Source organism: Ovis aries, chromosome 2 (genome assembly GCF_016772045.2).
Source record: "Ovis aries strain OAR_USU_Benz2616 breed Rambouillet chromosome 2, ARS-UI_Ramb_v3.0, whole genome shotgun sequence".
Classification (NCBI taxonomy): Eukaryota; Metazoa; Chordata; class Mammalia; order Artiodactyla; family Bovidae; genus Ovis; species Ovis aries.
In genome coordinates, this window is record NC_056055.1 from 216,046,822 (window position 1) to 216,062,575 (window position 15,754).

Here is a 15,754-nt window from a genome sequence, read left to right on the forward strand (position 1 = left end):
GATCAGTTATCTTTCCATTTCTTTTCACATATATTGAAAGGAATTTATTTGACTTGTATTTCCGCTTTGTCTTCTTAGGGGAAATGTGAGCAGTCTCTCTATGGTCACATGCATTCCATCAATGATGCCACCTTCACTCCTAGGGTGAGTTTAGTTCTTCCACTAAGTTATTTTACAGCTTTATTATTCAAATTCATTTTAATGAAAAAAAGTGCCAGAGAAAAATGGCAGGTTAACAGGGTGAGAGGAGAGAACAAATTTGTAAATTAATTATAGCAATGAAAACAATGTACACATAATATAGAATTAAAGAAGTTTAAAACACACTTTACAGTGGTAAGTAGAAGGGAAATTCCTGTTGTACTTAATTCCACTTAAGCACATGTTTTAAAGCTTTCTGTCTAGTGTGGCCTTCAAGAACGTAAGTAGAATATAAGCTTGTAAATTTTAGTGTAAGACCATAAAATATAGAAAATGTTTGAAAGGATAGTCAAGAATAAGAAAATGCTAAAGAAATGGGGCCTTCCTTCAGGGTAAAATACAGCAACCTTGATTTAACAGTTTTTCAGTTTCTTATGAAAACTTTCAAATATGTCTTTCTTTATATAAACTGCTGGCATAGCAAAAATATTTATCTACAGTTTGAGTTATGTAGAGATTGAGAGGTCGGGATGTGGGCTTCCCTGGTGGCTCAGAGGTTAAAGCGTCTGCCTCCAATGTGGGAGACCCAGGTTCGATCCCTGGGTCGGGAAGATCCTCTGGAGAAGGAAATGGCAATTCACTCCAGTATTCTCGCCTGGAGAATCCCATGGACGGAGAAGCCTAGTAGGTTACAGTCCACCGGGTCGCAAAGAGTCGGACACGACTGAGCGACTCCACCTCACCTCACCTCACCTCAGAGATCGGGATGATTTTACCAGTGATTAAGACTGTTAAACATGGCTTTGAGTTTCTGTGCTAATTGGGATTGTCTCTGAAAGGGCTTCCTTGGTGGCTCAGTACAGAATCCACCTGTAATATAGGAGACCCAAGTTCAGTCCCTGAGTCAGGAAGATCCCTTGGAGAAGGGAATGGCTATGCACTCCAGTATTTTTTCCTGGAGAACTCCATGGACAAGAGGAGCCTGCCAGGTTCAGTCCATGGGCTCAGGAAGAGTCAAACAAAACATTTTCACTCTCACTAAAAGAGTTCAGATGGTAATCACGGAAGGATGATTTTAAGTTTGTACCTTCTCAAATGAAAGCAATTTGACTAGACAAATGACTTCTCAAGTCCCTTCAAACTATATGATTTAATTATATCTAACATTTTAATTTGTCTCTCAGTTCCCAGGAGAGTGTAAATCTTAGTTCCATATTCCTCTTTCTTTTCCAGTTAGCTAAAAATAAGATCTGATAGATTATCTACACCCAACCTCAAAATGATGGCATAGTCAAAATTCCATTTCTATCATGCTGTTATTATTCTTTTAGAGAAAGAAAAGTGTTCACTAAAAATAATTCACTAAGAATAATTTCTGCTAAAGAAATGTTGTTTACTTAAGTGAAATTGTGCTGGGGTCACCAGCCCTGGAATATTCATGACTGGCTCAACTAAAATTAAATTTTAACAAATTTGTTTTAGTAAAGAATTTCCATTTAATTGACACTCTTGAGTCAATATATTATAAATTAGTTCTAAATATCAAGTGAAATTTTATTTCTAGCAGAGTATATAGCCATTTAAGAACTGTAAACCCGCATGATAAGATATTTATGCTAAAAAATCTATTAAGTGGCTTAGAGCTTCACATACCCTAGGAAAATTAAATGGAAGCTAACATGAAGTAAAGTAATATTTTGTAAGTCAAGCATTTATTTTGGCAAGTAGTCTTATAGCTGGAAAATTCACACCATTTAACAATCCTAAATAGTACAATTAATAAATATGGAAATACCTAATTTAGATATATTCAGTCAGAAATCAAGGGACACATACATTAACTATGTGTATTTCAAAAGCAAGATAATGAACATGAGGTCCAGGTGTCCAATATCAAAGTGACTGACCAAAGTGACTGTCCAGTATCAAAGTGTTATTGTTTACACACTTTGTTCATACCAAAGGGACTGTTACAACACTGTTGCAAATCAACGTTCCCAAAGCCTCATTGAATTTTTCCATTAATTTATCTCCTCTTTGCTATAAATATTTAATTATCGTGAAGGAAAAGCTGTTTCATTTTGATGAATGACACTCTTAAGTGAAATTTTCAGTCACTTATGTCAACTGTTTTGAAAACTGTCTTATTTCACATACCCGTTAGGGAGTGTCAGAAGGATGACGGCAGCAGTAACCGAAAGAGTGCAAAGACTTTCAGGATTTCTGAAGGAAATGACATTGTGACATAGTTCACATTCAGCCTCTCAAAGTTGTGATCATAAATGCATTATATGATACATATATAGCAGGCAGAGAATTGTGTAGTGTCAGGTCTGTCTGCTAATTGTTTGATGCCTTAGGGATATGCATTCAAGTTACATTACCAGTTAAAATGCACTTAGCTATTTACATAAACATAATTTTTGGAAAATTCTTTAATTTCAGATTTGTAAGTAGAAATCAGAAATGAAAAACTCAGTGAGATCCAGCTAGCCACTAAGAATCACAGAAACAAATATACAATATCAGTATGAATGCATGGTTCTATATAAAAGTGTATAAATTAAGATTTATTTCTGTGTTATAGGACTAAGGTTCCAGTGTCTTCATCTCTGACTGATTTCTCTCTTGGAAATAGATTTTTATCTAAAACCTCTTTTTAAAGTAATCTGCTAATGAAACATTTTAAAGACCTATAAAAGCTTTTTACTAAGTCAGTTTCATGAAGCAAAACCAATTTTTTTTAAGTTGACTGTAATTACCATGATAATCTTAATAGACACAGACAACTCAGTGTAAGAAATATTTTAAATTGTACAAATATATAGCAAGAAAATGAATAGGGGATCCCTATCAGAGTGTCCCCTGCCTTTAAATTTTTAAGAAATTGACCTATAGTCTGGCTAGGGTGGAGATTCCATCAGGCCTTCTAGGAACTCTTCTTGATCCTATTCTAGAGTGACGTTATGGTCAGGTGGGTGTCCTTATATTTCTGTGGATATTTCCAGCTGTTCCGAGAGATACATAGGCAGGATGGCTGTGCTATACCTGCCTGGAAAAGTCGGATGAACAATGTAAATCAATTCTATTAGAATACCAATTCATCCTTCCATGGGACTGTTTACCTCAGTCTTGCACATTCAAGCTAGGAATTTAGTCTCAACACATTGATTGTTGAAACAAAGCTGAAAGGCTCTGTAGAATCAAAGGTAATTCTAGTAGTTCTAGAATTCTAATCAGCTCATAAAAGAAGAGGTTTCACACAACCTCAAGTTCTATTCTCACTTATTTTAATTAACCTATTGCTTTATTCAAATATTGTTATATTGATTATTCTAATATAGCAGTTCAGTTCAGTCGCTCAGTCGTGTCCAACTCTTTGTGACCCCATGAGTCGCAGCATGCCAGGCCTCCCTGTTCATCACCATCTCCCGGAGTTCACTCAGACTCACGTCCATTGAGTCTGTGATGCCATCCAGCCATCTCATCCTCGGTCGTCCCCTTCTCCTCCTGCCCCCAATCCCTCCCAGCATCAGAGTCTTTTCCAATGAGTCAACTCTTCGCATGAGGTGGCCAAAGTACTGGAGTTTCAGCTTTAGCATCATTCCTTCCAAAGAACACCCAGGGTTGATCTCCTTCAGAATGGACTGGTTGGATCTCCTTGCAGTCCAAGGGACTCTCAAGAGTCTTCTCCAACACCACAGTTCAAAAGCATCAATTCTTCGGCACTCAGCCTTCTTCACAGTCCAACTCTCACATCCATACATGACCACTGGAAAAACCATAGCCTTGACTAGATGGACCTTATTCGGCAAAGTAATGTCTCTGCTTTTGAATATGCTATCTAGGTTGGTCATAACTTTTCTTCCAAGGAGTAAGCATCTTTTAATTTCATGGCTGCAATCACCATCTGTAGTGATTTTGGAGCCCCCCAAAATAAAGTCTGACACTGTTTCCCCATCTATTTCCCATGAAGTGATGGGACCGGATGCCATGATCTTCGTTTTCTGAATGTTGAGCTTTAAGCCAACTTTTTTACTCTCCTCTGAAATCCTAAGACAGATTAATTGCTGTGATTACTGCTGAGAACCTCCCAGTCACCTTGCTTCTTTGAAGACTATAATTCCTGAGTTATTGTTTCTTTTGCATATATGGCTCATGAAGTACTTTGACACTTACTTCATTGACCAGTTTTCCTCAAACACCATTTTCCTCCTCAGCTACTTACTCTTGAAGTCAAACTCTGAACACTTTGACCTTAACTGTAATTGCATTGTTTTCAAATCCTCAGTCCCAAGCATCGATTTTCTAAAGATACCAGTCTGTCTTCCAGCTCTTAAGTAAAGCCAGTATGGTGCTTCCACTTCACTGAGAGGTCTTATTAGCTAAAGTCTTACTCGCCATCTATCACCTATCTGCCTTCACTTATTGTACCCCAGCTTGGGTACCTCAGTTGTCATTCTAGCCATTCTACTGCAAAGAACTTTATTTAGTTCAGTTCAACCTCCTTTTCAGTCATGGTTCACAATGCCTTGGGGCTTTTCTCTGTTTACTTAAAAAAAAATCTGTGCACTGGACAGCATTAAAAAGAATGTGAAATAGGACATTTTAAATCTTGTTTGGCTCACTATCTTCAGCATCTAGTATAGCCTATTTTGCGTACATAATATTTAAAAAATGTGATGAATAAATGCAGGGTTTTAGACAAATGAAAGCACAAGGATTTCATTATAGTATGTATCATTGCATCTTATTTTTTCAACTATGTTGGCTTTCAAAGTTCTGTGGATATTAAACTGCAAGACAAGCTCACTTAATTCTCATAATAGATTAGCTGTTCCTTAGAAAACTTCTATAGCATCATAGTGTTCCATAATTTTGAAACACTGGAAAATTACCCAATTTTAGTTATACTTGTCCCCTAGCACATTTTGGATCCTGGCTTTTCCACTCACAAGATGTATAATCTTGATAAATCATTTAGTTCATTGTAAAAATGAATGATATAAAGAACAGTATTCCACAGTACATATAATGTGTTTAATATAATACCTGGCAAGTAGATAATACTATTATCACTTCTATTCTTAACACTCCAACTGTTACTATTATTGTCGTTTAGTCACTCAGTTGTATCTGACTCTTTGCGACCCCATGGACTGAATCACGTCAGACTTCCCTGCTCTTCACTGTCTCCCAGAGTTTGCTCAAACTCATGTCCATTGAGTCTGTGATGCAGTCCAACCACCTCATCCTCTGTTGCCCCCTTCTCCTTTTGCCTTCATTTTTTTTTTTTTTTTTTCCAACATCAGTGTCTGGGAGACCAAGGGTTGACTCTTCATATACGATGGCTGAAGTATTATTGAAGCTTCAACTTTAGCATCAGTCCTTCTAACGAATATTCACAATTGATTTCCTTTAAGATTGACTGGTTTGATCTCCCTGCTGTCTAAGGGACTCTCAAGAGTCTTCTCTAGCACCACAAGTCAGTTCAGTTCAGTTCAGTCTCTCAGTCATGTCTACTCTTTATGACTGCATGGACTGCAGCCCACAAGGCTTCCCTGTCCATCACCAACCTCCAGAGCTTGCTCAAACTCCACTGAATCAATGATGCCATCCAGTCATCACTTCTTCTGTCGTCCCCTTCTCCTCCTGCCTTCAGTCTTTCCCAGCATCAGGATCTTTTCTAATGAGTCAGTTCTTCGCATCAGGTGGGCAAAGTATTGGAGTTTCAGCTTCAGCATCAGTCCTTCCAATGAATATTCTGTTCAATCTTTAGGATTGACTAGTTTGATTTCCTTGCAGTCCAAGGGACTCTCAAGAGTCTTCTCCATCACCACAGTTCAAAAGCATCAATTCTTCAGTGCTCAGATTTCTTTATAGTCCAATTCTCACATCCGTACATGAAAAATCATATCTTTGACCACACGGATCTTTGTCGGAAAAGTAATGTCTATTACTTAGACAGCTTTTTAATATGCTGTCTAAGTTGGTCATAACTTTTCTTCCAAGGAGCAAGTGTCTTTTAATTTCATGGCTGAAGTCACTGTCTCCAGTGATTTTGGAGCCCAGGAAAATAAAATGTGTCATTGTTTCCAATTTTTCCCCTTTTATTTGCATGAAGTGATGGGACTAGATGCCAGTATCTTAATTTTTTGAATGTTGAGTTTTATTACTACTACTGTTGTTGGTGAAGCTAATGTTTCTTTCTGGGCCTCCCTGGTGGCTCAATGGTAAAGAATCTGCCTGCCAATGTAGAAGACGTGGGTTCAATCCCTGAGTTGGGAAGATCCCCTGGAGAAGAAATGGCAAACCATTCTAGTATTCTTGTCTGGGAAATCCCTTGGACAGAGGAGCATGGCAGACTGTCGTCCATGGGATCGCAAAAGGGTTGGACAGGACTTAGTGGCTAAACCATGATGTTTCTTACTAGCCACTTGTTTTCGAATATGTAGATGTAGATGAAAGAATGACCACACACATATATATGACTTTCTTATATCCTATCACTTAAGTTCATTTAATATAGATGGTATAAACGTAAAGCTGCAGTATACACTTAACATTTTAACAGAAATAAGAAAATAAATTCTAAAGTTATTCTGAATAAGAAATTATTGAATTATATTAAACCTGAGCTAAATTCCATGAGAAAATGTACATAAACCTCCATAGGAATATTTTGTCTGTTTTATATCATAGCATAACATTTAATAATTAGGTTATTAAGAGCTTTAAATTTGATATATAATAGATTAATTCCTTTCCCAAGTTACTAGTATATGAATATAAGTGCATTAATTATCTATTTTTAAAAAATCATGGGAAGGTAAATACCTGCCATTGCCTGCCTATAAAGTTATCCTCATTCCATTTTGGCAAAGGAAGATTAATTTCTGTTCATTCTTAACTGTTCATTCTTAACTTCTGTTCATTAATTTTTGTTCATTCTTATTCATTCTCAAACAAAGTGCTTAGTATCAATCTTTGGCCATTTTATATTAAAAAATACAAATAATGTTTAGGTCATGCAGTCATTGATCTTCTGAAGGACAAATGATGTCAGGCAGTACTTACTAAAAAAAGTTTTGTTTACTTCTTCAGCAATACAAGTTGATGTGAACTACCATTTAGCTGGGCCAATAATATTGATATTTGATGTCAGTTCTTATTCATTGCTACACCTAGATTATTCATAAGTCAAAACTTTTATATGTGAGATAAAAAACACTAAAATAGGTCCTGTCTATCTTGGGAAATGGAGACAACAGAATAGAAAATTAAAGGGCATGGAACTTGGCATTTTCATTTTATATACTATTTGAGTTATTTCAATAATTCCTACATTTATTAAAAATTAATTTCAGTTCTTTTAAACTAATCTATACTAAATGATCTTCTTAAACTAAACTTTTTTGAAAATAACCTTATTGTGCTAACTTTTGTGAAGAAAAAATAACTTTTGATGAAAAATGCAAAAGTGAAGGAAAAAAAGAGTTCTTGTGAGCAGACATTCAAAAATTAGAGAATATATTTAAATGTAATAAATTGATAGAGGTTCTTTATTTCCACTTAGTTCTCAGAAATTTAACGCTTCATATTACAAAGAAAATACAATACATTTAAGGTTTTACCCTGACCCCAAAGTTTAACCTTTAATAACTTCTTTAGTTGGATAGAGGTGATTTAGGCATTTGTAATTTTCTTGGTAGTTCCATGAAAATTAGAAGCAATGTGATTATGTCATATTTCTTGACACTTCCTCTTTGACGGTGAAACTAACTAATAATTTGTGTATATGTATGATGTATGTATGTCTATGTATATATGTGTGTATGTGTGTGTGTATATATATATATATCCTTTTGGTGACTTAAAATATTTGGAAATATCAGTCAGTTCAGTCACTCAGTCTTGTCCAGCTCTTTGTGACCCCATGGACTATAAAGTCCACGGAATTCTCCAGGCCAGAATACTGGAGTGGATAACCTTTCCCTTCTCCAAGGGAATCTTTCCTACCCAGGGATCAAACCCAGGTCTCCCCCATTGCCGGCAGATTCTTTAACAGCTGAGCTACAAGGAAAGCTCTGTCCTTAACTGAGCCACAAGGGAAGTTCTGCCCTTAGGACTTTATCTTCTAGTAAGAACCAGAGATATTAAACTAGTAAATATATGAATAGTCTCAAGAATAGTAAGTCTTATTTATCCAAAATCAATTAGGGTGGTAAAAGAGTCATGAGGTAACAGTTGGAGCTTACAATGAGATGATCAGAGAGGGACTCTCCTAGAGAGTGACATTTAAGAAAATTGTGCAATGATTTTAAGAAAAAGAACTCAAGCAGAGGCAATGGTAAAGGATAAGTTCCTGAGGTAGTGGAAGTGTGGCATGGTAGAGGAACAGGGCACATAAAGTGGACAAGGATTAGATAAAGCAGGTGGAATAGCTTATGTCTGACAGATAATTGTCAACTTAGGTTGCTCTTTTGGCTTAATGTAAAGTGGTTGAGGTCATTTTAGGTTAACCTCATAACATTACCTATGGCTTTCAAAATGCTTATTCATATAAAAATTCCCTGACTATGAGAAGTACAATAGATGCTTTTGGCTGAATAATACCTTAACATTTTTACTCCATAGATCTTGGCATAGTTCTTGGTACAGAAAGTAATTAATAAACATTCATTGATTAGGAAACATTAGAAACCCAACACGAGTCGGAACTCAAGGGGTATTTTAGAGGGCATTCTTAGGACAATGTTTGCTGTGATGTGATTAAATTTATTTTTTACTACTGATCTTAAAATATTATTGTAAAATTTATTATACTTTTCAGATTGTCCATGTTTGTTTTGAGCATACAGCTGCCAATATTGTTCAAAATATATTTACTACTTCTATAAGAAACAATGTCATTGCTCAAAGTATTTGGCTATTTAGGAAACTAGTCTTTCAGTATAATGAAATCTTATTTGAGTGATTTCCAGAGTACAAAAATATTTTAAATAAAATAAAAATATCAATATAAAATAGATTTTTCTCTAGTAATGATTAAGTTAGACAGTCTAAACTTGCATGAGATTTTAAAAGTTTGAAAAACTACGTGCATGATAAATAGCATGAGTTTTACAAGAGATTGTTTTATATATACAGATAATATCTAATGTATCATATGTTATCCCTGAGTCACATAATTAGAGCACAATGTATTGCCATACAAATTTACTCATAAGCGTAATTACAATAAAAATTAGCCCCTTTAATATAATTTTCTTCACTTAATTGTGTGTTTGCTGATGAATATGACCATGTGAATTGATACCTTAAAAACTGCTAGTTAACATGCACAACCACAAGCATAGCAGGAGAATCTGGCCTTCCTCTTCAGAAGATTCAGATTATATATCCAGGGTGGCCTTGCAGGAAAAATGTTACATCTCCCTGAAGAGGGGCTGAAATTTCCTGTGGCAGGTTTTACCATGGTCTTGGGGCCTGAAATGTCAATCACTAGCATGCTGTCTTTCACCCCGCCCCATTAAAACCATTGTACCAAAACACTCAACAGTCTCCTAACTAAAGGAATTGTAGCTCCTAAATCCACATTGCAATCAGAAGCCTAAGCTAGTTGTATTTCCCTGAAGTATTCAAGTTTTCATATTCACTTCTTATTAAGAATTTGCTAACATTCCTTGACCTGATACTTTGGTGACAGTGAAGTAAGACAAAAATTTGGTTACTAAGTTAAATATTAGTTGCATTTAGATGTTTTACTCTACCTAAGCGGAAGAAAATTTGAAATACAATCTTAGTTAAATATAATCTCTGTTTCTTTTTGATGAGTTTCCTATTAGAGTGGACCAAAGGTATTTGAAGTTTTTCTTAGCTTAGGGGATAGAATTTTTTTTAGAAAAGATGGTTTTCAATTTACATGCTCAAATACAAAATTAGAAATATGCCCAATCCATTCATATATGGATTTCTTCCATATTATGTTGATTTTCAGACATAAAATAGTAAAAATGGATTGTACCTTTCTGAGATTATAACTTTTCTTTCTCTAAATAGCATTCTATGCCTACAACTTCCTCAAGGATATATTTTTTCTAATGAAAAAGAAAGGGTGAGAGACTTTTTTCTTGGGCTGCAAACTCACTGCAGATGGTGACTGCAGCCATGAAATTAAAAGACATTTGCTCCTTGGAAGAAAAGCTATGACCAAGTTAGAGAGCTATTAAAAAGCAGAGACATTACTTTAACAGCAAAGGTCTGTCTGGTCAAAGCTATAGCTTTTCCAGTAGTCATGTATGGATGTGAAAGTTGGACCATAAAAAGAGCTGAACACCGAAGAACTGATATTTTTGAACTGTGGTGTTGGAGAAAACTCTTGAGAGTGCCTTGAACTGCAAGGAGATCAAACCAGTCAATCCTAAAGGAGATCAGTCCTGAATATTCATTGGCAAGACTGATTCTGAAACTGAAACTCCAACACTTTGGCTACCTGATGTGAAGAACTGACTCCTTAGAAAAGACCCTGATGCTGGGAAAGATTGAAGGCAGGAGGGGAAGGGGACAACAGAGAATGAGATGTCTGGATGGCAGCACCAACTCGATGGACATGCGTCTGAGAAAGTTCTGGGAGTGGGTGATGGACAGGGAAGCCTGGTGTGCAGCAGTTCATGGAGTTGCAAAGAGTCAGACATGACTGAGCGACTGAACTAAACTGAATTGTTTCTAAAAATTCTGAGCAAACAGAAGCACAGCCTAGTATATAATAGTTCTTAGAAAGGCTATGAATTTTAAATATATATAGTTCCACCTTCTAATCTATTTTTTAAATCAAGCTATACTTTTAAATATATTTTATTCAGTGACTTCAATATGACAACCACAAAGTAAAGCCTGTTGTCATAAACATGAACCTTAGAAATGTAAAAATATTGCAAAAAAAAACCTATTCATAAATTGTCATTTTTGAATATGTGGTAGAACTGCTCTGAATTTATTGCAATTGTGCTTATGTACATATTAACAGGAAATAAATTAATTGCAGGTTATTCCAGCAATGGTATTGCAGTGAACACTATATTAATCATTTACTGTTGGCCACTTTGAAAGAGACCTCTGCCAAATAGACTAACACTTTAGGTTGCTAACAATAATTAAAACAGGTTTAACAGAATTGGTGTGATTCTACATGTAACATGTACAGTGACAAAGAATCAAAGGACAAAGAGAAAAGCAATTGTTACTGAGAACAGTTAATTAATATGGTGCTGCCATCTTTGCTAGGTGATTAGTTTTATTTAACTGTGAAGTGGTAAACATATGTATTTTTCAAAATCTCTATCCGAGCACTTAAGAAGTGATTATCTTGAAATTACTAGCAATATGAAGTTGTACCTTGTTCTTACTAAGTGCTGGGTAAATATTTGTGGAAATGATTTAGGTGAAGAAAAAAAGAAAAAATCAAATCTTGTTCTAACAAAGAAGAGACTGGCTTGACTGGGTATTTCACAGTCTGTACTTTAGCCATTGATTAGTTTTCATCCAGGTTCCAAACCCCTCTCTGACCTCTAGTCACTGCAGCAGAAGCCTTGCATTTCTCTGATTTTCATTTCCTACCCTGCCCCCTTCGTTACTCTGGGAATGTAAAAGGACTGCTGTTCTCCTTTGATGAAAGACAACAGGTTGATAAACTTAAACATCTGCATCATTGCCATTGCCATCCGTGGTGTATTTCAAGCGTAGTATCAACTATGACTAGTTTCTACTCCTCAGGGGGTCCTGTGATCTCCAGTTCCTTATGTAAATCAATGCAAAAGCTGCTCCAGCGCTATCACATGCTATTCATTTCAGACTTGAAACGGAATGTTCTCTTTCTTGATTTGGCAAATGGAAAGAATAGAGCGGCAGTGAAGTGAAATGTTAACAAAACAGAATATTGGTCCTACCAGGGGTGTGAAGAGCATTGGAAAAGAAAGTTTGATGTTATTTTCAAATCTGTACAATCAGAGATTCACTTATATCTGTTTTGTTCTCATGTAAAATTACAGGAAATTTATTTTATTTAGGATGTTTACAAACTAGTTCAACAAGATGACTGCATACCTCATTAAGAGCTTAGGATCATATCTTATCTGTTTCCAGTCTGTGCCTCTCCTGTCCTCCCTCCCTCGCCACACTCCATTGCCTAGAACTGGGTCATTCTAAGAGGGAACACTTGTATGGTGAATATTTAATCAATGACTGAATTTTATCGGAGTCCTGAAAAAAAGAAAATTCATCATCTTTTAAAATTGTGTATACATTTCTTCAACTTATCATAACAAATGAAAGTAGACTGGTGGAGGGGTAAAGATGTACTATGGAGAAAGATGGGTTAGAGCAGCTCAATTAAATGGATCAAAAAGTAGTAAAAGTTCAGCAGTGGACAAATTGGTTTTTAAAAGCATTCGAATGCCCTTTATTTTGCAAATTATAAAACCCATTAGTGTGGGTTGTTTTAAGGCAGTAAAATTATCACCACAGGCTTCATTCAAATGTTGGTAAATATGGCATATGTGCTTTACTTAAAGATAGTTGTTTAAAGGAAATAAGTTGATGAGCAGAGGCAAAGAACTCTTGAGATATAATAATTTCAGGAAAATATATCCTCTGTGTCTGTGTGTGTTTAGTATGTGTGTGAATTACTTAAGTGACCACATTAATTATGTACATGTGTCATGCTATGATTGCTAAAGACTAAGTGAGAAGTTTATTGGCATGTTTTAATTAAATCTTAAGTATTTTCCAGTTTAACAGGGAAAGTGACAAGAAAAGTTATAAAACTCTAAGCTCTACTCAGGCTTTTCATTGTCTGGCAACATTCACTAATAAGCCATATCCCTGTTCCCCAACATTGTATGTTTGTAACCTCAACTTCTGCTAGTTCCAAGGTCACTGTGCCAAAGTCAAATAATAATGAGCATCAAAATTAAATATAAAAGCTTCAAATAAAGACCTTCCTTCTGATTTACATATGAATTTATTTCTAAATTTCTTATTTATCTAATGAATTTGGTTTCAATCAGACTGTTTCCAGTCCCAACTACTGCTCACAAGGTATGTGAATTAGAAATAGCCTCAGAGGATCGAGATGGCGGAGGAGGATGTGGAACTCACCTCCCCCAACAAACATCAAAAATATACCTAGATTTGGGATGATTTTCACAGAAAACCAACTAGAAACTGGCAAAAGATCTCTTATACAATCAAAAAGCTGCAAGGAAAAAATCCCATAAAACTGGGTAGAAAGAGGAGAAAAATAGGCATTGGGGACAGGACTGGCACCCTTGGAAGGGATCTGTGAAGAGGAGAGAGGTTGATACAGGCAGGCTCTCATCCTGGGAAACCTTCTGGGAGGTCTGCTGCAGCAGGTAGAGGGGCTGGAGGAGCCTGGATTCTGCTCAAGAGGAATGCACACGTGCTGGCTTGCTAGCAGTCAGGGCAGAGGGACCCCTGCACTGATGGCTGTCACCCAGCTGCACTCCCCAGCCTGAAATGTGGTGGGGGCTGCTACGATGCACTAGGCAATGAATCTCAGGAGGATGGGCTCTGGGAGAGGACTCTATAGCAGCACAGAGAGATGACAGAGGGCCTGGGGTGTGGGCCCTGGCCCCCAGTGCCAGCCTAACACTAGGCCTGGGATGAATGCAGTGGAGAAAAGGACACAATATAGGGCTGCTTCTGGGCAGAACCATAGATGTCTGCATGGTAGATGCATAGGTTTTGCTGTAACTACGTGGACCTCACTTGCTTCAGCACTCACCTCCTCTGGGACAGAGCATACACTTAAGGGCAGTAGAGCCTTATCGGACCCACACTCAGGGCTTCTTCAGAAGAAAATGGGAAGCAGAACCTCGGCCCCCAACAGGGCTATGACAGCCTGGGAATAAAGAAGAGGCCCCACCCAACATCCAGTACAGGCTCTGGACGCTGCAATACCAGTCACACCCATTTCACAGGGCTAATGCCCATCACACACTGAGGAAAGGTATCGCTGGCATCTTTACTAAAAACAGCCCTCACACCAAAAATATTGGACTTACAGTCTACACATGTTGCTCCCACATAAGAACCCTTCCAAGACCACAGTAGGTAACTATTTCACCTAAATTTATAGAGACAGAGAAAGTTAAGTCACATGAAAAAAGCAAATGAACTAATCCCAATTGAAAGAACCAGTAATGAAACAGACTTCACCAGTCTGCTAGAAACTGAGTTCAAATAGGAAGTAATAAAAATGCTAACAGAATTAAGAAAAATTATCAATAGAAATCCAGGTCACTGTAACAAGGAGCTGGAAACTATAAAGAGGAACCAATCAAAATTAGACAATCTGATTGCCAAGATAAAAACTAATCTAGAAGCAATGAGTAGCAGACTAAATAACACAGAAGAATGAGTGCGTGATCTGGGAGATAGAATAATGGAAATCAATCACAACAGCAAACAAAAAGACCAAAAAAAAAAAAAAAAAAGCAATGGGATGATATCAATATGCCAGCCTAGGTGTAATAGGGGCTTTAGAGGGGGAAGATAGAAGGAAGGAGATCCTAATTGTATTTGAAGAAATGATGGCTGAACAGATACTTAGGTAAAAGATGCACTAAGGGCCCCAAATAAGATGAACCCAAACTGGAGGAAATTTCTCAAGCTTTCCCTTTTCTGATCTGTGGGAGATTTTGATTTGGACAGCCTTTTTAATTCTCTTTCAGAAATGTGTCTATAATCACAAATACTTTCTTTAGAAATTGAGAAAATCTATTGAATTTGAATGTATCAGTTAGAAAGCTTTTAAGGGAAAGAAGAATGTGTTTTGACCATCTGGTCTTTCTGAAATTTGAATGGTCTTTTATGACTACATGCTTATTAGCAAGCCCAACAGCAAAACTGAAATCTTTTTAATTTAATGTGCATAGTGATGCCAAACTGAAATCATTTAACATTGTTCTCTCTTCAGATATTAAATACTAAGCTTCAGGTTCTTTTACTTCATATATCTTTGGTTTATTCCTTCATATTCCAAAAATCCTCTTACCCTACTCTGGCATTACTGTCAGTATGGAACTCTGTAAATATGTCATGAAAGACTACTGTGGTGTGACAAGCCACATCAAAAGAAAGCACTAAGAGCCTACAAGACGAAGATCTCATTCACGAATACCTGAAATAATGCCAATAATGACACTGACAATGAAGTAAACTCACATGAGAGTCAGAAAATTTATCTCTAGTGCTTTTAGAAGAGACTCATTGCCAGAGGCAGAATTCATTAATTTTATATGTCATGTTAAGAATTTCCATTTCTCCTTGAATAAAATGTTAGTTTCAAAAATTGTCCTTAGAGTAGAAAGACTCTCAGTGATTTATTAAAGCTTCTTCCCTTCTTTACCTTCAGAAATCCACTTATTTTACATCATATCTAGCACACAGGAAGTTGGATTAATCTGTCCTCAGTTCTACGAGAACTGTGCTTTCAGTTGAATTCTAGCATTTGCAGAGTGAAAGGCATTATGCTAGGATTTGTGGTAGATTCATTCAAGTATTTAGTCCTGCTCCTTGATGAACTAGAATA

General features: G+C 36.5%; 1 protein-coding gene across 1 annotated transcript in view; it reads left to right on the plus strand.

Moving 5' to 3' along the window:
- The window catches only part of SPAG16 (sperm associated antigen 16), an 815,445-nt gene that overhangs the window by 776,412 nt on the left and 23,279 nt on the right, over window positions 1–15,754 (plus strand). The window contains exon 14 of the mRNA XM_060410399.1: window positions 79–144. Within this exon, the coding sequence (XP_060266382.1) occupies window positions 79–144 (66 nt within the window). The remainder of the gene's footprint in view (window positions 1–78; window positions 145–15,754) is intronic.